Source organism: Podospora pseudopauciseta, chromosome 6, assembly GCF_035222475.1.
Source record: "Podospora pseudopauciseta strain CBS 411.78 chromosome 6, whole genome shotgun sequence".
Lineage (NCBI taxonomy): Eukaryota > Fungi > Ascomycota > Sordariomycetes > Sordariales > Podosporaceae > Podospora > Podospora pseudopauciseta.
The window spans coordinates 631,540-652,245 of record NC_085895.1 but is presented as its reverse complement, the minus strand read 5'-3'; the positions used below and the strand labels follow the sequence as shown (position 1 = coordinate 652,245).

The following is a 20,706-nucleotide window of genomic DNA, read 5'->3' as shown; positions in this document are numbered from 1 at the left end:
GGTCGCTGTTTTCAACACAGTTGTATCGAGTCTGGGTGTTTTATCTGGGAAAGCGCCGAAGAGTCCAGGAAAGGCGGGACCGGGTGTCGTCCGGTGGGTTCCGGGTTGAGTTTCGTGATTGATTGTGGGAAATGGCTTCGAACGCCAACAGGTGGTTATGGGCGCCGAGATGTAGTTGTTGATGCGGACCAAAAACCAAAATCGGTCAATGAAGGAAACACAGCGTCTTGCTAAGGCTGCAAACAGCAGCAGTAGCAGCAGACAGTAACGAAGATGAATGACTGCGGTTGTAAGAAGAGGGAGAAGCAGAAGCTGGATGATGATGGCAATGGGGAAAAAAGAGGGAGAACCTAAAAGCCAGGTTGGGGTCATCGTCTCCAGACAATTCAGGTACCCTTTGGAGTGCCCTCTCGTGCTTTCCTTCTCCTGACAAAAGACCGGAGCACGGAGCATGGTCCCCTTCAGGGGCGCATGGGGAAAGGACGACATTGCCTGGTCATCCAAGAATGCAGGAACGTGTGGTGAACGGCAACCGAACGGCCGATCTTGATGGAGGCTGCCATGCTCAGAAAGAACAACTTGGAGATGGGACGGGTATTATTGTGGGTAAGTTCCTTCTCTTGGATGCCACGCGGTCCCGACAGTCCGGTCGGCTTCCTCTGCAACCGCTGCCTAGAAGAATCTAGGTGGAAGGAGGGATAAAGACAACTGAGAAAGAGAAGAAAGAATTTTGAATACTATTTGTTCTGCACTGCACCGCACTTGCGGGGTAATATCTATCTAAAATAAGTACTGTGACAGCGGTTATCCCCCTGGGATAAACCAGAAATAAAGACACAAGAATGGCAAGGGGTGTTTGAGGGTGTAAGACGAGATGGTGATGGCCATCACCTAATTCACACCCCAAACCCCCAATGTCCAGGAGTTATTAGCAGCAGACCCCCTGATAAGGCCGCCTGGCCCAAAGCTCTGTCTGGCTGACTTCTGATCAACCTCGCTGGGCTTGCTCGCTCCTGCGGCACCATACTGCAACCAAGCCTCGCGTTCAATAGTAGCGATAGGCGCCGCCTTAAGGTGCGCTATCAGGCTTGCTCCGCTCCACGCCCCGACAGACTCAATGGCCCTCATCTTCCCCTGCACCCTTGGTCTCTTATCCTGCCCTCGCGCGAGTTGCTCTTCGACAGGACAGGCTTCGTGGGCAGTATTGGCTGCATCGTGCCAGACCCCATCCTGCTCTTGACCACCGACGGCTTCCGGCGGGCTGGTGACACTAGTAGGACCACTAACTGCTGGCCGACTGCCCCTTTTGCCCTGCAGCTTTGGATTAGCCCGCATCTGGTCTGCTCCCTTTCCTTGGACACCGTCCCATCCTCTCTCCTCTATCAGCTTGGAAACTTCGCCAAAAATACGGCCACGTAGTCCCAAAACGCTAGCACAGCCACCCGTGAAAATGATACGAGACATGCAAAGTGCCCGAACATCCAGGGGTAGCTGCAGAAGACTGCGGTAGACAAGCAGAGGCAAAGGTAGCTCATGATCGTCGAAGCTGCTCTCTGAGTACTGGGAGTCAAAGAAGGCATTCTCGCTGGGTTCTGCAAGGGCTGCCCAGGGAAGCTCTATCGTGGTCGGTGATCGACATGATTGCAGTGGAATTCTGGCCGTCTTTGAGGCCTCAGTTGGGAACTCGGCTTCCGTAGAGTCTGATTCATCTTGTTCGTGGAGGGTGGGCAGACCTTCCTTTGATTTGTGAGCTTTGGGAGAAGATAAATGTGGCTTGCACCAAACCATACGAGTAGCAATGTCGTTGCATTCCTCAAAACTCAGGTCGTAATCTTGGGTATCTTCGGAGGTTGTGCCCTCCTTCTTTTTCTGATTTTCGGGGAGGTGTCTGGCGAGAAGTTTGTGTGTCTGTTCCACAAGCAATCTCCCCCCACGAACACTACGCTTGGTGTTGACTTCGCGAAACTCGTAAACACTGGTAACAACTGTCTCCCTCCAACCGAGATCAACAATCAGAGCAGAACGAACCCCAGCACCGACTGTCAGTGCAACGGGGGACGAAAACAGCGATATGGTGGGCGGCTGAAACCGTGTAAAGAGGCTGTCTAGTACTGCCGATAACATGGGAAGAGGAAGGCTAGAGGGCAGCACGCACGCCATTCTCCGTGGCCGAGAATCGATCAGCATGTATCTGTTTCCAGGTTAGCTGTGGCTCTATTGTAAGCAGAGTTATGGCCAAGTAACTTACTTTGTAAGAGCTTCTCTGAGCGCCCTCTCTACCTTGTCTCCAATGAGACCTAGATCAACCTCCCGCACATCATACTCCCAAAGCTCGTGATCCCTGGTCCACCACTTCTCGCCCGTCACTTTTTTCGTCTTCCAGTCCACATTGGTTTTGGACTCGGAGGACCAGTCCCGGAAGTCTCCCACCCGGCGGAGCTGTGATGGGGTAAACCAGACCGTGCCCCTCGGACAGGCATCCCCGGCGAACCCTATTTGCAGTTTGCGGGAGCCAAGCTCGAGAATGAGGATATCTTCATCTGCTCTCAAACTGGACGGGGAACCAAAGCTGGAGGAGGGAACAGGACGGCTGCTGGAAGAGGGGGTTGACGGATTGGTGTTGCCACTGGTGTGTGGGGAGCGGATGTTGGCAACTGAGCGGTGGGGGAGAGGTGTTGTTCCCGCTCCAGAGCCGGAACCCAGGCCAGACATGTTGACTTGTTTTTCTTGATGTTCTCGTGAAATTAGATAGAAAAGTCGTCAATTCGTGTAGTTGGATGGCTCTCAAATGCCTACAAGTCAATTTCTGTTCATGCCATTCCGAACATGATGATGCAAAAGCCAATGTCGCCGCTTTCTCGACTGTTTGACTGTTGAGTTCACCAGCAGTGACGTCTCGGTAGTTGCATAACAGCATCCAAGTCCCCCATGATGTGCATATATCCGAGCCACTTCCACCCCACCAAGCTCCAACTGTCAGCTTAACGGTTCACCCATGGCAACGCTTGGCAGCCTTGGCAATCTAACCCTGAAGAGGCAACCAGTCAACAAAGCGCATCATCCTTTTTTCGTCCGTTTCTTCCAGGCAGCAAAACCTCACGGCGCACCTCCGTCCTGCCACCGCGACCGACTTCTTTTTTCGCCTGACGAATCAGGTTCGGCCTTGGGGAGCGCCAACGAGAATGGCTTTTGGCAGATTCTTCTCTTGAGGACCGAGCTCATTCTTTGGTGCCCTTCCCCCCGTAAAATCGCCACCACCCAGCAGTTGAAAGGTTGAAGAGTTGGCACAATGGGTATCAAAGGGTACATGCAAAAAGATTCAAAACTTCCCGTCCATATTTGTGTACTAATATTCGCTCCTGGCAGAATATACAAAGAAATCGGCCCCGGCGAGCGCATCTCCATGACCAAGCTCGCCTTGACGACTCTCGAGAAAGCCGAAAACCCACGTCCGTTCCGACTCGCAATCGATATTTCTATATGGCAGTTCCAGAACCAAGCTGCCCGCGGCGGCTCCAACCCCGCCATTCGAACGCTATTCTTCCGACTTGTTCGGCTCCTATCTCTAGCGATTCAACCGCTCTTTGTGTTTGATGGTCCGAACAAACCAGCGTTCAAGCGCAACAAACGCGCCGGCGGCCCCCGAGGCGCGGGACACATGGTAGCCACCTCCATGGCGAAAAGGATGATCAAACTCTTTGGGTTTGCCATACACGATGCGCCAGGCGAAGCCGAGGCTGAATGCGCCTTCCTCCAGCGAGAGGGAGTGGTGGATGCCGTGCTGAGTGAAGATGTCGACACCATCATGTTTGGCTGCGGAAAGACACTTCGAAATTGGACTGCGGAAGGGAAGGGGAACGTACCGACACACATCACACTTTATGACGCGGAGGAAATTGCCAAGGGCGAGAGTGGACTGGATCGGGAGGGTATGGTTCTGGTTGCGCTGATGAGTGGCGGGGACTATCTTCCTGAAGGTGTGCCAGGATGCGGCATAAAAGTCGCCTGTGAGGCAGCCAGAGCTGGATTTGGCAAACAGTTATGCGGCATCAAGAAGGCAGACTGGAAGGAGGGGGTTCAAGCGTGGCGAGAAAGGTTACGCCATGAATGGGACACCAACGAGAGCGGATATTTTCGCACAAAACATAAAGGACTGGCGATTCCCGAGGACTTTCCGGATTTGGAGATTCTTAGGTACTATACCCATCCGGTAGTCTCGACGCACGCCACGGTTGACAAACTGAAGACGAATTTCCCTAATAAGATGACGTCTCCAGTTGATGTTATTGGTCTCAGGGAGTTTGTGGGTGAGACGTTCGACTGGCAGTATCGAGGAGGGGCTGTGAATCTGGTTCGCAAACTCGCACATGGGCTGTTGGTCCAATCTCTTCTGCAGCGATCGTCAGAAGGCAAGGATTATGGCGATGATACTGATCTTATGGCGGAGGAGGAAGGCGCACTGATCACGGGCATCAAGTCCAGGCGTGCTCACCATAGCACGGATGAGACGCCAGAGGTGAGAGTCTGTTTTGTGCCAAATGATATCGTCAAGCTCGATCTTGCGAATGAGCCAATAGAGGAGGTTGAGGAGCACGGGCGAAGTGGGTTAGCGCTGAACAGCGATGACGAGTTTGGCGAGGAAGATGGGGAAGAGGAGGAAGGGCTTAAGAAGACGGCGAAAAAGCCATACGACCCCGAAGGCCCAGATTTGGCATGGATCCCCGAAACGCTATTGAAACTCGGCGTCCCTTTGACTGTCGAGGCCTGGAAGACGAAGAAGCGAAAGAAGACCACGAAGTCGGCCACGAAGAAGCCGGCCACGAAGAAGCCGGCTAAAGCAAAGGGTGGCATGCAACCCGGGGCGCTCGAGAAGTTCTTCACCGTTAGCAAGCCAGTTACCGTTGCCGTTGAAAAGGCTGTGCCCGCTACTAATGACCCCATTCCCTCGACCCAAGCGGCGCCGCCTCAATCAACGATGCCACCAGCAGCAGCCCCAAAGCCCCTAGGCAGACAACCCAGAAAAGCACCCACCAAAAAACAACCAGCCAAGCCAGCAGCTGAGGTCAACCCCTGGACGTTGTCAGGTTCTCAAGCCAGCCCTGCGATCACCAGAACTTTAAGCTCCTCACAATCAAGGCCCCAACCACCGTCGTCTTCCAATTGCGAACCAATTCTCATTTCATCTTCACCTGTGGCGCTCTCGTCCCCTCATACTTCACCAATCCAAACAACACCCATCCGGCCAAAGCGACAATCTCCAGACCTGTCCCGGTCCCCTATTCGACCTCAAATGTCAGACGTTGTCGCAACACCGTCAACCATCAGCGCAACAAGGCCATTTAAGAGATCAAAAAGCGGCACAGGGACAGCTATACCGATTAAAGTCTCCTCGGCACAGAACCAACCCAAGTCCAAACAGCAAGCGCCGCCAGCCCAAAAGTCCATCAAAAGCTTTGGAAGAACCACCAAAAACACCACCGCTGCTGTCGCAAACAGCAAACCAGCCTATTCAATTCCTATTGAATTTTTATCATCGGATGAGGATAGCCACGATGACGACGACTCTGACGATGATGAGCTACCGTCACTCTCCAAACTCAACGCACCCAAGTCATCGCTACCAGCACCACCGCAGTCGCCGTCGGGAGGGAAGGCTGGGTTGAGACAATCTACCACTCCGCCGAGGATACCGTCTCATACCAGGGATGCGTACGATGATGTTTTGATGTCTTCTCCGAAACCGCGCTCCAGGCCACCGGCGCTGTCGAGAACGGCGTCGCTTCCTGCTCCGTCGCTTGTGGTGGCGAGTACTACTACTGTGAAGACGAGGAACTTTCTCGGGAGGGGTAGTTACAGTCGTGGTGGTAAGCGAACGACTTGTAGCTTTGATGCTGATAACTTGTTTGAGGAGAGTGATGATGAGGGGATTGGGGGGGTTGGGGTTGGGGGGAGGATAGTGAAGGAGGAGGAGGAGGAGGTTGAGTGTGTTGATTTGACGGGGGATGATTAGGAAAGGGAGTCGAAAAAACAGATGAATATGGTTGGGACTTTGGAAATTTTTTTTGTTTTTGTATTATATTTGTTGTGTATGGATGCTTTGAGGAACTGAATACATTAGCGAGCGAGTATGCGCATTGCGTAGGAGTTTTTGGTGATTTGGGTTGGGACTGGGGCTTGTAAGGGGGCGGGGGGGTTATGATGGTTATGGTGATCGGTAATAAAAAGCATCTTGCTGATGTGCACGGTATAAGCCTGATGAGCATGGTATTGATGATGCATGATATATGTTGAAGTATTAGGGAAGGTGAGTTCGTTATTCTCAGACTTGTGCTGTCTGATAGTCTCTTCATTATCTCTTGAGACTCTGATCATTAGTTATGCCTCACATACATATTCAACCATAGTCAGGTCGGCTGACACTGGATTGTTGATGGGTATAGCCGTGTCTTATCATCGCCATCATCGCTCCTTCTCTCGCCTTGCTCCTGCCCTCGTGTGCCTTTGCCCCACAGGTTCCTACCTCAACTGACGCCTTCCCTACATGGATTCCTGCCTTGCTGGCTCCTTCCCTCTCATGGATTCTTTCTTTTCTCATCGCTCATTCTCATCATGATTTCTTCTCGCTAGGTAGCAAGATCACGCATCACCACATTCTCTATTCAACACCTCATCCCACACAATTCCACTCGCCAGGAAAGTCCATTTTATATCTCCAATTGCCCACCAAGTAAATTGACCGGTAAAGTGACTGTTATTTTTCTTACAGAAATCACCTGGCATGGCAGTTCTCACCTGACCTATCATGTTCATATGAGAAGCCAACTTTGCTACACACTACCAGAATCCAATCCACCACCAACATTTATTCACTGTATCATCTCCTATCTCCGATTCCAGCAGTACGGTCACGCTCCCCGTCCCTTGATCCGTCAGGTAGCCATATAAAGGGTCCATTACACAACATATCCCTCCCCAATTTCACTCTCTTACCGTACAACCCCCCTATCCAGTGGTAAGAATGCAAATCTTTCACTTTCCCACTTTTCCCCCCTCATGTATGTCAGATGGGATATCTGATATATGTGTGCTTCATGGCGCGGACTCGGCCCCTTTGTTGAGAATCCGGCGGGTAAGGGGGTTATTGCACGGCATATGACCCTTGCCTTTCTGATGTTGGTCGCAAGAGTGCGAGACCGTACCAGATAATCCCATCTACTCTACCTAGTGTATGTCAGATCTGCACCCTTCTCTCAACGGTGATGAACATAGGGAGATATGTCAGATAGACGAAGCGGCGCAGCTCAAACGATCGACAGTATCACGCAGCATAATCTCTGAAACATCAACAGCCAAACCCAAGAAAGGGAAGGACCCATCTTGCAAGTCAAATGCAACGCTCCTCGGGGGGCACGGGGGCAGGTCCGGTCCGGCTCCGGACAGCTTACCACCGATATGTCGTGCACCCGGCGGCCATCATCCATCTTCAGCAATCTATCACCCTTACCTTAGTGATGTCTGGTAGTCATGCGGCAAACCCCTATTATGCAAGTTTATGGGTCGTCTGTCAAGGTGCAGTAGTGCCCGCCCGCCCATCGCCACGTCTCTGAGAAAGAAAACGGTGGCTGTGTCTATCCAATCTCCAACACTTGCACCAAACAAGTGCCGGTTCATCCGGGTGCAGCCATACCATCCGGATACCAACAGCCACCATTACGTACACATTCTTGCGCACACCACGCCTCCTTACTTTGGGTTGAGATAACTGCTGTGGCTGGCTGGTTCCCTGCTTGATAAACGCGAGGGCGCGAGGCCAGCCAGCCCCTGAGGAGGTGTTAGTCAACCCCTACCTTACCTCTACACCCTCTTGTTTGGTGTGGTAACCTCCGAGAACTCGTTGTTTCAAACGCTCTCGTCCAATAACCTTGCTTATATCCCCCTCGGCATATCGGGGTTTATCCTGGCCGACAAAAACTTTGAGGAATTGCAAAAATCGTCATCTTGACGAATATATCAGCTCATAAAACACCAGCACACACACAGCCAAGCCCCCTTTGACACGCACTGTGTTGAAGTTGACCACCACCACCCAATCTCGACTTTGCGAGTATCGAGACAAAACCTGTAGCTAGCAAGAGTGGCCGTGTTGTTTCCCCTCCTTTTGTGAGATATTCGCACACTGGGCTGAAGAATAGGTGTGGAAGGGCTTGGATACCACATATTTCTCCGCACTTCCGCCAAGAACACATCCTCTGACGCCTGCATACATATATCTCGTAACGAACCAACCACCACCACCATTCGTATTATTGATACTGGAAATTGGAGAAGACACACGCACACACACACACACACACACACACACACACACACACATCCTGTCAATATCCGCCAATTCCAACACTTGAGGGTGTGAAAGATCTTTTCGATCTGCCCTATCATCGGCCGTGTCTTTAGTCAAAGCAAGCAGGAAACAATTGTTGGTAGCCTTGCATCGACTTTGTCGTTTTCCCGGAGAAGACTCGGAGATACAACAACCTGTCCATGCACGGGCTGGAACCGTCTCCAAGATTCTCATAAGAAGACTTGAAAGGGGGTTGTGTCGATCACCAGACCATTTACATGGACAAAGGAATGGATTTCCCCGCATTTCGGAGAACTAATGTTTGTGATGAAGGATACCATGCTATTGGTAAAATAGCGTGGCTTGACGGGATGACGTTTTGATCGATGTTCATGGCTTTTGATGTGAAAGAGTTCGGAAGAGGGTGTTCCTCTAGTCTGGGGCACGGTCCATGGTTCAGAGGTGAGCTACTAAAGGCTATGACTCTGGTATCGGACCATGATGGGTAGATAATAGCACCAGTGCTAAGGAAACAACCCACTGGGATGTTAGACTCTGAGACAATAAGATCACGATAATATCCCTAGATATAGATTGTTTCTCTTAACCTGCGCCCTTGTAAAACGGTACGATACAGCACCCCAACACCACGTCCGGGATAGTGTCATGATATATCAGAGAAAGTCAATAGGTCAATCCAAGGAACCTCCGTCAATGGTAAACGCGGGAAATGAGAATCCCGACCAGACGACCACTCACCTGCATTCCACGCTAGAGATCATGCTGCTGTGACGAACCAAAGTCCCAAAGAACCCATCGAAAACGTAAGGAATAGAACAGGACAGCCGGAATAGGAAAAGCTGTGGCTTCCTTCCCGCCTTCCCAGCTCCTCGGTGCTGGAAGGAGCGAAGGAATGAGAAGCGAAGGACCGTCCCCAAAAACCTGCCAGAAAGCGTTCTTTTGTCTGTGATATCTTTTGCTGTGATAGAACCAGGTTCCCTTCGTAGGTGATGCCGCAAGAAAATATCGCCGATGGTAACTGTCTCACCGAGACATCAGTGTGATAAGATACGAAAAGAACCGGTGGTCAATGCGAGCCTCGCGGCGGCCCCTGAGTCCATCACATGCTTGTCTGAGTCAGTCGAAACCGTTGAGATGATGGTGTGAAGTTTATTTGGCCTCTCAAGCGTGAATACCATCAAGGCGTCTTGCACATGAGATTCTGCCCATGCAAGCCCGTGGCGCAGTGGAGCAAGATATCGCAATTTGCGGATGACGTGCAGAAGGGAGGTATTTGCAACCCTCGCATCAGACACCACCTCAACTCATCACTTGGATGAGGATGATGCCATGCCATTCTTCGACGGTTGATATTGGACTTCAGACAGACAAACCAATCAAGGTCTGGAGATCAAACTGGCGATGGGTTATCGCCTTGGAATCTGTCTTGGTGCGCACAGGCGACTGCTCCGGGGGGTTACATCGCTATGGGGCAGACGACGCAAATCACCAATCACTTGATGGATGGACGTGACGGAGTTCTTGTTTGGGAAACGGCTCAAAGCCAAGATCCTCCCAGTGCCACCATCAAATCGGCGTTACTCCTGGTGGTGTGTTGCAAAGAAAGTCAGGCCATTTTGGCGGCTTTTTTTAACTGATGGCCATCAACTTTGAAGGCCAAGTTGAGAGCCCAGCTGAAGGGCAGGAAAAATGGACGGCCAATATTTCTCGAACCGCTCGCCTGCCGGGCATTCCAGTGGCGGCTAAGCAGGTATCCGTCTTCGGACATTCAAGGCAAAACACGGCCCAAGATTGCTGAAGGACCTGGTATAACGAGGAAAAGGGCCCTTGGGGACCGGGAATATGACGGGCTCCATGTTGGTGAAATGTTTGTACCCGTTTCACTTGAAGGCTTGCTAGAACGAGGCGGAGCTCGTGGTCCCGGCGTTCGTCCGTCGTCAAGGAGAAAGTCGGAACACCAGAATCGACCTGTCACTTTTTTTTGATGTCAACGCTTGGCCTGTGAGACCACACTCAGTGTTTCTATGCATGTCAGCCAGTGCCATGATTGGCCAGCCGGGCTGGACTTCAAAGGGGCCAGAGATGTCCTGAACACCATCATTAGTATGATCTGATGCGAGAGCAAGGCGCTGAGCGCTGCTGAGGTGGTTCGCAACATCGATAAGAGATGCCTACCACAACTTCATCACCTGCCGTTGAGCTGATGTCTTTACTGAGCAGGTTGTTGGGAGACCAAGGATGTGAGGCCTGTGAAGCTTGTGCAACCTTGAACGGCCTCTGTCTAGCGTTGGTTCTTGGCGATGATAGGGCCAGAAGGGCAATTCCGGGGTAAAGCGGCGATCCACCTGGCCGCAAGGGATGGTGATGGCGTGCACGGTTGTGCGTTTCCCTGACGCCGCTCTCGTCACCCCCAGATAGGGCCGCTGATAGGCCCAGAGGGATGTCTCGACAGATGGCTTTCACCCTGGACCACGCCGTCGGGTTTTCGCGGCATGCTGCCCTCGTTGACGAGGATTGCGTTGATGAATCTGTGCTCCGGATCACATGGTCAGCCTGGCTGGACTGGACTTTCTAGAGGGAAGCTTGACATATGCGGGGGTTGTGAGAGAGAACAGAAAGAAGCTAGGCGTGGTGTCCTTGGGCAGCAACAGAGCAACCGCCGGGAAGATTCCAGCCACTCAGCTCTGCAGCAAATGCCCAGAGACACAGCCGGGTCTGGACCTGCACCAGGATTGCTTCACTTTTTTCATCCTTTCCTGAGTTGGCTATCCGAGAAGCGTCATGGTAGCACGTTCTTAGCCTGGAAGCAGCAGTCCTTTTCCCTGCCTAGGCGAGATGACGATAGTGAAGAAAATTTGGGTGGCATCGCATCGTCGCCAATTTCATTCAGAGAGAAGGGCCTGAAGCTGCAGACAGACTAGTAGAGAAACAAGACAAAGACAAGACAAGGCCCGTCCGTCGGAATTTGGAGAAGCGGCAAGGGTGAGACAGTAGAGAAGCTGCAGTTCCGCTCCTCGCGCCGCTTTAGGCAATCCGAAGTTGGCTACACTTATAACGTACCACAAGAAGGCCAGACGTTCAGAAGAGAAAAGAGACGGCGGGAGAGAGAAAGAGAGAGCGGGAGTGCAAAGTCGGAGGTCGGGAGGCACTCGCACTTACACGTGAGTTCGTGAGCTATAATTTTACAATAATGTAGTCTAAACTCTAATCCACACTGGCCGGCACTCATCAACGCGAGTGTTCCTACTGTGCAGCACTCGGGTGGATTTACTCCTGAGTCAATGGTCCCTGGGAGCCAATGCTTCTGATAGGTAGATCAGAGTGGCATTGTGTTTTCGAGAGAATATTCGCGCTTTGGGATTATCAAGTGCCAGCGTCATTGAAAATATAAAGTTTTTCTACTATATCAGACAAGAACAACCCCGCCCTCTTGGATGATGCCGTAGCATGGCTACACGTCCAAAAACATGAAGTGACGCCTGGACTGAACAAGTGATGAATGTGCTCGAACTGACACTATCGCGCTGTCATAGTCGCCACTGGCGACGAGAGGTACTCACCCAACCTACCCCGAACGCTCCGTAGAGGGCCACGTATTGTGCAGTCAGCGATATCTACATCCAAGAGAATCAATCAGGGGCACATTTCCTGCTCGACCACCCATCCCCGTCCCTGCCCTGCCTTGTCGATGCCCCAGTCCCCCAGTCCCAGTCCCAGAGCGGACAGAGCCGTCCGGCATCAGGAAAAGAAGAAAGCCGTGCAACGATGGCCTCAGAAAGCAATAACGTTTTGCTTTTCCCTGTCTTAGGAGCAGGTCCCACCAATCATCGGCCAGACAACTGCGATAAGAGGCCCCTCTTCTTGCTGCCACGATTGTCTTGAACGACTCCACCATTGCAGGCTTGGCGATTTGGCTGCTACGTCAAGATCTTGCCCAATAGCAGCCCACCAGCCCCCTGCACGAGGCGTTGAGTTGGACCACAGATGCTTCTTCTCTTCTCACCAGTGTCACTCTCTCCAACTCACAGTCCCGTCAGTCAGTCAGTGTGTGAGTGTCTGTCTCACAAGGGGTCGGTGATCACTTTAGTCTGTTATCAGATCGCCGTAGTTACACTCAGGAGAACATACAAAATGCTGTGCTTTGGCCCGCGTGTTGCTCCGTAAAGTCTTTCCCCCTTCACACACACACTTCATCCATCAGTGCTCCGCTTTGCGGCAACCTGGAACCACGCTTCTCGCTTCCCGGCTTCAGTCAGTCCTCTGCCGTCGATCGGCGAGATGTCGGTGCAGGAATCCGATAACCTGCCTCTCTTTGACTCCCTATCGGCGTCCTCCAACATTGGATGACGGTCGACCGACTCTGGGCGGAATCGCGTGTTGGAGAAGCAGACTTGAGCTTTTGTTGGGACGAGCCGCAAGTTCCTTTCTACTACCAAGGTACTACCTACATCATCCACCATCCGACTGAGGGGAGCGAGGCCCGGAGACTTGGAGACTTCTTGTCCAAAGACTTCAACAAAGGCTGGCCGACGCCGCAGCGCTGCAGACGGTATCCAAAAGTAGGCGGATGCACTGTGCAGCATAACCATCCCCTGCCACTCTCCCCTGCTCTGCCTGTGCCGACCCAGCGCCCGCCCGCCAAATTCCGTGTGGTGCAAGGTGCGCTCTGCGCTTTGCCTCTCCCCACCGTGCGACACCACCCAGCCCACCCTACCCACCTTTTCTTTCACCACCGCATCCATCTCTCCATCCTCGGTCCTCCTCCCGCCTCTTCGTTACTCGCTCCCCCAGTTCGCACCGGTCGACGACCTCAATTCTTCAACTCTTCTTCTTGTTTGTTGTTCTTGTCATTTTAGGCTTTGGCCACTGCCCGCTCCCTCCACCCATCCCCCCGTTCCCCCCGTCCGTCGCCCCGTTCCCTGCCACCCACCATGGCTGCTTAATTGCAAAAGCCAATTGCCCGTCCGCCGCCATAGCGATCCACTCGTCCCGTCTGACACCGCTGTTCAGCATGAAGGTTCCCCCGAAGAGTGACGCCCAGCCAGTTTTCCGCCATGGAACCTCAGCAGCCACACCGTCCCCATCACCGCCCGTCGTATCCCCAACTTCACAACTTATTCCATCCCCTGCCGCCGAACATCCCACACCGGACTGCCAGTAGCACTCCCGTATCGTCGCTGGGACTCTTCAGTCCAAATCAGCCCCGCCCCAACATGTCGCTCCCGCAGTCTCAGGTCGGCTCCGAGAGCACTACACCGGGCGGTCTGAATAGCCCCTATCTGCACCCGCTGCAGTCCCATAAAGTTCGAGAGTGAGTTGTCATCCGATCCTCCTCCGTAATGCTTCGCTGGCCGGGCCGGAGTCACTCCAATGACTCCCTCCCCTTCTGCCGAACCGCCCTCGGCAAGCTACTGACACCAATCCACTTCTAGAACCCACAAGGCGAATGTCGAACACGATGAAACAACGGGCCGAAAGTATGTCAACAACTACGAAATCATTGAGGAGCTTGGCCGTGGCATGCACGGCAAGGTCAAGCTGGCGAGGAATATCGAGACACAGGACTATGTCGCCATCAAGATCATCCCACGCTTTTCCAAGAAGAGGCGGCTAGGAAAGGTCACCGCCATGTCGACTCAGGACAAGAGCAAGAAGGAAATCGCCATCCTCAAAAAGATTCGGCACCCGAATGTTGTCGCCCTGCTCGAAATCATTGACGATCCCGTACTGAAGAAGATTTACATGGTCTTGGAGCACGTCGAACTCGGCGAGGTCGTATGGAGGAAGAAGGGTCTACCGCATATCTGCGCATTCGAGCGCCGGCGCGTCGAGCGAGAGCAGCGCGGCGAGAAACCCACGCCTGAGGAGGAGCATTACGAACACATCTTGGAACAACGTCAGGCGTTGAAGAATGCGAAGCGGGCGAGACAGCACTCTCGATCACAAGCCAATCCAGCCGATTACTGGAGCCTCGAGTATGGTGTTGACGAAGACGACATGGAATATTTCCCACAATCACTCGGCAAGGACATGCCAGAAGGCTATGCTGGCCACGTGCCATCAAGCCCGGACTCCTTTGGTGGATCAAAATTGACGTCTCGAGCTCCTTCGGGAACTAGACTCGCTAGTCTGAACGTAGCATCTCGCACCGGAACCCCCGAGCCCTTCGACTTGGAAACGGCGTCGATGATTTGCAACGAGGACGATCTCGAGACACCGGGGGCGATCCGCTCCAACCCCATGTCGGCAACGGCACTCGACGGGACCATGTATGGCGCCTATCCAGACGATCCAGCCTTCCGTGGGCGATCACCGAGCATGGCCGATTCCATCATTTCGCACATGTCTTCGATTGACTATAACAGAGTACATGATCCCTACGTGGACGATTATTCCTACGTACCGTGCTTCACCATTGAGCAAGCGAGAAACACCTTCCGCGACACCGTTCTAGGCTTGGAGTATCTTCACTATGAGGGTGTCGTGCACCGAGACATCAAGCCAGCGAATCTGCTGTGGACCAAGGACCACCGTGTCAAGATTTCCGACTTTGGCGTTTCATACTTTGGCCGACCTGTCCGCGATGGTGAACCAGACGATGCGGTATCCGAGTCCGAAGCCCACGATTTCGACGACGACCTCGAGCTTGCCAAGACGGTGGGCACACCCGCCTTCTTTGCGCCCGAGCTTTGCTACACAGATGCGTATGACGACAAGCCGGGAGCTCCGCAGCCCAAGGTGACGGAGCAGATTGATGTGTGGTCACTGGGTGTCACACTCTACTGCCTCATCTATGCTCGCATTCCATTCCTGGCCGAAGACGAATGGCAAATGTTCCGAAAGATTGCCACGGAAGAGGTCTACATTCCCGCTCGGCGACTCGCCCCAGTTGACCCAGCTACCAAGCCCGATGAGAGATCGCTATATACGAGAATCAACAGACCGCCATACCGCGATGACGATGTACTTCAATATGAGGAGGTGGATCGGGAGCTTATCGACTTGCTTAGGAAGATGCTCACCAAGAATCCCGAGAAGAGAATTCGCCTTCGTGATGTGAAACGGCATCCATGGGTGCTTCACGGCATTCCCAATATCCTGGCGTGGCTCGATGATACCGATCCGTCTCGACGCACATCTGGACGCAAAATTCAGGTTGACGAGAAGGAAGTAGCTCGTGCCGTGGTTCCCCTGACATTGCTCGAGCGCGCCAGATCGGCTGTCAAGAGGGCTGTCGGAAAGGTGATGCATCGTCAAGACCGAGCGGAGAGCGTCTCTTCACGCAGGCGGGCTACGAGCAGCGCCGCAAGCTCTGCGGGCGACAGCCCAATCACACCCCATCTGCGAGAAGGACGTCGCAAAAGCATTCGTCCAGATGATTATTTCACCAACTCGACGCCACAGACTCAGCCCCAGAGCGAGCACCCCCTAACGCAAAGCGTGGTGGCCAGTCCGCTTAAAAGCCCCCCCACGGAGCCGCATCGCGAACCTACGCCCCGCCAGGTACTCGAGCTCGTGACTAATAATCTCAGTGCTCGCGACGAACGGTGGCTTGCGTCGGCCTCGGCCTCACCTTACAGATCACTACCTCGTCATGGTCCCTCTCGATCTGTCAACAACGCCTTCCTCAGCCTTACTCCCGGGCCCGGTGAGATACGGACAATGCCGCCAACCCCATTGTTTGATCCTGCGACCGAGGATCCCAGCAGCGCCTTGCGCAAAGCCCGGGACATCCGTCCCATTACCGACGATCTGGGCCGGGCAAGATCTGTGGATCGGGGGCTTTTCGCTAGCACCGATAAGCGCGCCGAACCAAAGGTCTCGTTGAGCACGGCTATGGCCCCAGGAAACATGACTTTCACACAGAAGCCGCTCACCTCCCGCTCGGTTGAGGTTGCCAGAGACCTGGACCGTGAACGTGTTGCTCAGTCTCCCATTCTGAGCGCGCTGGGAGGGTATCACTATCCCCAGCCAAAGTCGGACCCAAACATTCAGAGACAGCGGTGTGCTGTAGAGCTTGGCGAGAGGCCGCAGACGGCCCACCGTGTGGAAGACCTGCCCGAGGTAAAGACACCACAGCAACGCCAGCGACGGGTTTCCCTGTTGGAGCCGTCTCCAAGGACACAGTTCCCGTTGCGCCAGCCTACTCCTCCCATAGCCGAAGTCGACCCCGCCCTCATCCCTTGTCCTCCATCGCCCGAGGACGATGTGTTCCACCCCGAGCCCCTTTCGCGAGGAGAGACCGTGGTGACGATGAAATCATCTAGTTCGGCTTCCATTGGCGCCTTGACGACACCTCTCACAAGCCCCAGCGAGGCGGCGAGCCCAGTCTATGGAATCAACTCGCAGCCTGCCAAGGATGCTACAGAGCACATGCTTGCCTTCCAGTCGGATCCTTCCTTGCCGGCTCTTCTTAGCAGCACCAGCTCTGTTTCAGCCGACCTGGAAGGCGAATTCCTCGGCAACCCCGGGGTTGTTGGTGGACACACGGTGATTGACACAACCGACACAATCACACCGCCAGCCTTTTCGAAAGAGCCAGCCTTGGGATTCCCTCTCGAGGACCAAACCCGGAAGGATATCGTTAACCTCAGACTAGACGAGAGAGCCCGTCCAGCCAGCGCCATGGAGACCAGCCGAGGCCGTCAAGTATCGCGGAATCACCACGCTGACCACGATCACGATGATGACAGTGACAGTGATGAGGGACTGGTCATGGCCAAATCGAAGAAGCGCCACCCGCCTCGCGAGAATCAGTCGGTGGGCCGGTTAATCGTAACCACCCGCCGGAGAGACACCAACGCCAGCATTGGCAGCACCGAAACTGCCAAGAAGATCATTGTCGATGACGAGTGAGCCGGTCACTACAAGCGGGCGTGTTGCAAGATACATGGATTGTTTCAAGGGAAATTGCGGTCGAGTTTTTCTTTTTTCGAATCTGTTTTTTCTCTTGTCTACGCGTTGTTCAATCATGGCATTTACACGGGCCCCGTGGGTGTTTTTACTAGACCTGTTGCAGACAGACTGCCAGCATTTTTTTGCAAAGAATTTTTTATTCTGGGAAGGAAATTGGGGGTGTGGGCGTTTTACAAGCAGTTTCTTTGATGAGAGTTTGCATTGATTGGGATGAACGAAGTGAATGAGAGGGATGGGTGATGATGATGGACGATGGGCCACACAGATGATTGGGGGATGAGTGAGAGAGGTGCTCTCTCTGGTTTTCAATCATAGCAGGGTTTTTTTTTCTCTTGCATCGGGGACAAATGGACAAGCACAAATGGGTGGTGGGACAAGCACACAACAACAATTACAACAAACAACAACAATTGCACATTGGGCGTTTTTTTCTTTCTCTTCGTTCAAGGGCAGAAACAAAATGACAAGCACAACGATCAGAATCAATCAAGATATTGAGAGTGTTTTTATCCTTGATTACTGAAACCCGCTCAGTTTTGTTACAATACCTGTTTTTTTTCGGCTTTTTTTTTTCGATTCCAGTGTATATTTTTACAACCCTTGCCCTGTATGGTCTGCGAAGGGCAAGGGAGGCGAGATTATTTTTATATAGTGGTTGTTGTTGTTGTTGTTAAAGAAGAAGATAAATATTGATATTCACAGTTGTGGTTGTTTTGGGTGTTTTGTTACTAGATTCTATCTTTTCTGGAGGTGGTGTTTTACTCATTCATGCATTGGATTTGGAAAGGGGACAGGGGTATGGATCATGGGTAGATGGGTTGGGGAATGTTGAATTCACGCCTTTTGTGGTTTCATGCTCTTTGATTGACTATTGGCTGTTGGTGATGGGTATGGTGATATGCACGCCACGTATTCATGTGTTGCTTACTGTCTTTACCGCGATACACGCGGTAGGAATAATACATGAATAGTAACCGGTAGGAGGAACCCCGGACCGAAACGGAGGCATAGTAGAGGATTGACGATGACTGACTGACTCCCCCTGACCCAATGTGCTGGCTGGCTCCATAGGAGGAGCCCCTACGTACATGGGGCTAGGGTTAGACGGCTGCTACACATACTATTCCTCATGAGAAGGGTGTCTCGCACAGTGTGCGACAAACTGAAGGGCGGGTTGGCCCCGATCAGGCAAACCGGCTGGTTGGGCTAGGCTGGGCTGGGCTGCTGGGCGAGACGGGAGAGGAAGCCGGGTGGGTTTACGGTGCCTGAGTGGCGATGTTGGCTTGTAGAAGAGGCGGTTTTTAGTTGCGTGACATTCGGAAGCCGGCTGCCCGGCCGGGAGAGAGAGAGGCTTTCGGTCGTCGGGAGTGGGGACTCGGGAATGGGGGTCGGGACATAGCTAGCGGGTACGGGAGGGAGCGGTGAGACCTGAGGCAGGTGTTCTGGGTCCCTCTCTTTCCTTGCCCATATCCACTTTGGGGGTTGGGAAATGCGTACAGAGTGGTAGTCTCGTGATCGAACAGGTGTGAGAAATGGTGGCATGTGACAGTCACACTGACAACGACAAGGTAAGAGGTGAGGCTTGTGGAGGGGAGAGGTGTTATCTATTTCATCTTATCAGAGATAATGATAAGATCCTTGCCAAGGAAGGAAAAGCTTAGCTAAACGTCGACCCCCCTCTTTCAGGAAGTGCAATTTGCCTGCCGGGAGGACCTGGGTACGTTGGCTGGCTGTGCGACGTCAGCGGGACTCGCTGGTTTATTAAGACAGCCTTGTCGCAACTTTTGTTGTCGCGAAAGAGAATTGTCAACGGCAAGACTAGCAGGCGGCTATGGCGAAGGGAACGAAAGATGAAACAGGGGATGGGAAAGTGGGAGAGAAAAAGCAGAAAACGATTGTCTTTCTACATCCAGACCTCGGGATAGGCGGCGCCGAGAGGTTGGTTGTCGATGCGGCGGTTGGGCTGCAGAAGAGAGGGTGCAAGGTGGTGATTTTTACTAGCCATTGCGATCCAGGGCATTGTTTTGATGAGGCTAGGGATGGTTCGTTCCTCTTACGTCTATCTACCGGACTGAGAGGATGCTAATAATGGTTATGTGTAAACAGGAACCCTCGACGTCCGCGTAAGAGGCAACACCGTCATCCCCCCTTCCATCCTCGGCCGCTTCTCCATCCTCTGCGCCATCCTCCGCCAGATCCACCTCATCTTGTCTATTACTCTCTTCACCTCGGAACTCTCCAAGATAAACCCTTCGGGCTTCTTCATCGACCAGCTCTCCGCCGGCGTACCCCTCCTCTCCCTCTTGCGGCCACAGACACCGATATTCTTTTACTGCCACTTCCCCGATTTGCTCCTCGTCCAAAACCGAAACTCGTCGCTGTTCAAGAGACTGTATCGGATCCCGTTTGATGCGCTGGAGCAATGGTCCATGGGCTTTGCGACCTCGACGGCGGTCAACTCGAATTTCACAAAGTCGGTCGTTGCGAAGACTTGGCCGGGTTATCCAGCCGATCAGCTTAAAATAGTCTACCCCTGCATCAACACCTCCCTCCCCTCCTCCTCCTCCCCCGACGAAGAAACCCAACCGATTAAATGGGGGCAGTCGGAGAAGTCGATCATTTTGAGTATCAACCGCTTCGAACGCAAAAAAAACATCGCCCTCGCCATCCAAGCGTTCGCCCTCTTCCCCGCTCCCGCCCGACAGAAATCAAAGCTTGTCGTTGCCGGGGGTTATGACGCGAGGGTGCACGAGAACGTCTCTTACCATGCTGATCTAGTCAGCCTGTGCGAGAAACTGGGGTTGAAGTCTGCCACTGTCACAACGGTGGTCAGCGCGCTGAACTCGAGCATAGAGGATGTGGATGTCTTGTTTCTGCTGTCGGTGCCGAATGCGCTGAAGGAGATTTTATTGAAGAGTGCAAAGTTGCTGGTTTATACGCCGAGGGAGGAGCACTTTGGGATTGTGCCGCTGGAGGCTATGCTGAGGGGGGTGCCGGTTTTGGCGGCGGATAGCGGGGGGCCGTTGGAGACTGTTGTTGAGGGGAGGACGGGGTGGTTGAGGGCTGGGGAGCCCGAGTTGTGGAGGGAGGTTATGGAGCGCGTTGTTGAGCGGATGGGGGAGGGGGAGCTGAGGGAGATGGGGGAGGAGGGGAAGAAGAGGGTGAGGGAGAATTTTGCGGAGACGGAAATGGCGAGGCAGTTGGAGGGTGTGTTCGAGGAGATGGAGGGGGTGGATGCAAAAGGGGCGGGGGCTTTGGGATTGATATTGGTGGTGATGGCGGGGCTTACGGGGGCGATAGGGGTGGGGATAGGGTTGTGGTTGGTTAGGACGCCGGTGGTGAAGTTGTAGATAATAAATGGAGGGATATACGATAGGGGGGAGATGTGTATCAACTTCAGGCCATATGCGGCAACAAAGAGTGACCGT

The 20,706-nt window shown here is 53.2% G+C and overlaps 4 protein-coding genes across 4 annotated transcripts; 3 read left to right on the top strand and 1 right to left on the bottom strand.

The window, feature by feature from the left end:
- Positions 1-625: 625 nt before the first annotated feature.
- On the bottom strand, positions 626-2,918 carry QC763_604560 (uncharacterized protein). Its single transcript, XM_062914301.1, has 2 exons — positions 2,249-2,918; positions 626-2,191 (listed from the first exon to the last, which is right to left on the bottom strand). Exons 1-2 carry the CDS (start codon positions 2,710-2,712, stop codon positions 892-894), a joined length of 1,764 nt encoding a protein of 587 aa, XP_062762529.1. The 5' UTR covers positions 2,713-2,918; the 3' UTR covers positions 626-891.
- A 174-nt stretch (positions 2,919-3,092) lies between these two features.
- QC763_604550 (uncharacterized protein) lies at positions 3,093-6,010 on the top strand (the record flags this gene model as incomplete). Its single annotated transcript, XM_062914300.1, has 2 exons — positions 3,093-3,303; positions 3,367-6,010. The coding sequence occupies exons 1-2, from the start codon at positions 3,290-3,292 to the stop codon at positions 6,008-6,010; spliced, it is 2,658 nt and encodes an 885-aa protein (XP_062762528.1). The 5' UTR covers positions 3,093-3,289.
- A 6,161-nt stretch (positions 6,011-12,171) lies between these two features.
- Positions 12,172-17,218, top strand: QC763_604540 (uncharacterized protein; the record flags this gene model as incomplete). The annotated part of the gene is made up of 2 exons (XM_062914299.1): positions 12,172-13,673; positions 13,795-17,218. The coding sequence occupies exons 1-2, from the start codon at positions 13,417-13,419 to the stop codon at positions 17,216-17,218; spliced, it is 3,681 nt and encodes a 1,226-aa protein (XP_062762527.1). The 5' UTR covers positions 12,172-13,416.
- A 1,891-nt stretch (positions 17,219-19,109) lies between these two features.
- Positions 19,110-20,628, top strand: ALG2 (Alpha-1,3-mannosyltransferase-like protein; the record flags this gene model as incomplete). The annotated part of the gene is made up of 3 exons (XM_062914298.1): positions 19,110-19,320; positions 19,385-20,268; positions 20,368-20,628. The coding sequence occupies 3 exons, from the start codon at positions 19,110-19,112 to the stop codon at positions 20,626-20,628; spliced, it is 1,356 nt and encodes a 451-aa protein (XP_062762526.1).
- Positions 20,629-20,706: the final 78 nt, after the last annotated feature.

Coding starts and splice junctions, on each gene's coding strand:
- QC763_604560 (XM_062914301.1), bottom strand. CDS start 2,712: ATGTCTGGCCTGGGTTCCGGCTCTGGAGCGGGAACAACACCTCTCCCC. Junction 2,192..2,248: donor CTCAGAGAAGCTCTTACAAA/GTAAGTTACTTG, acceptor ACCTGGAAACAG/ATACATGCTGATCGATTCTC.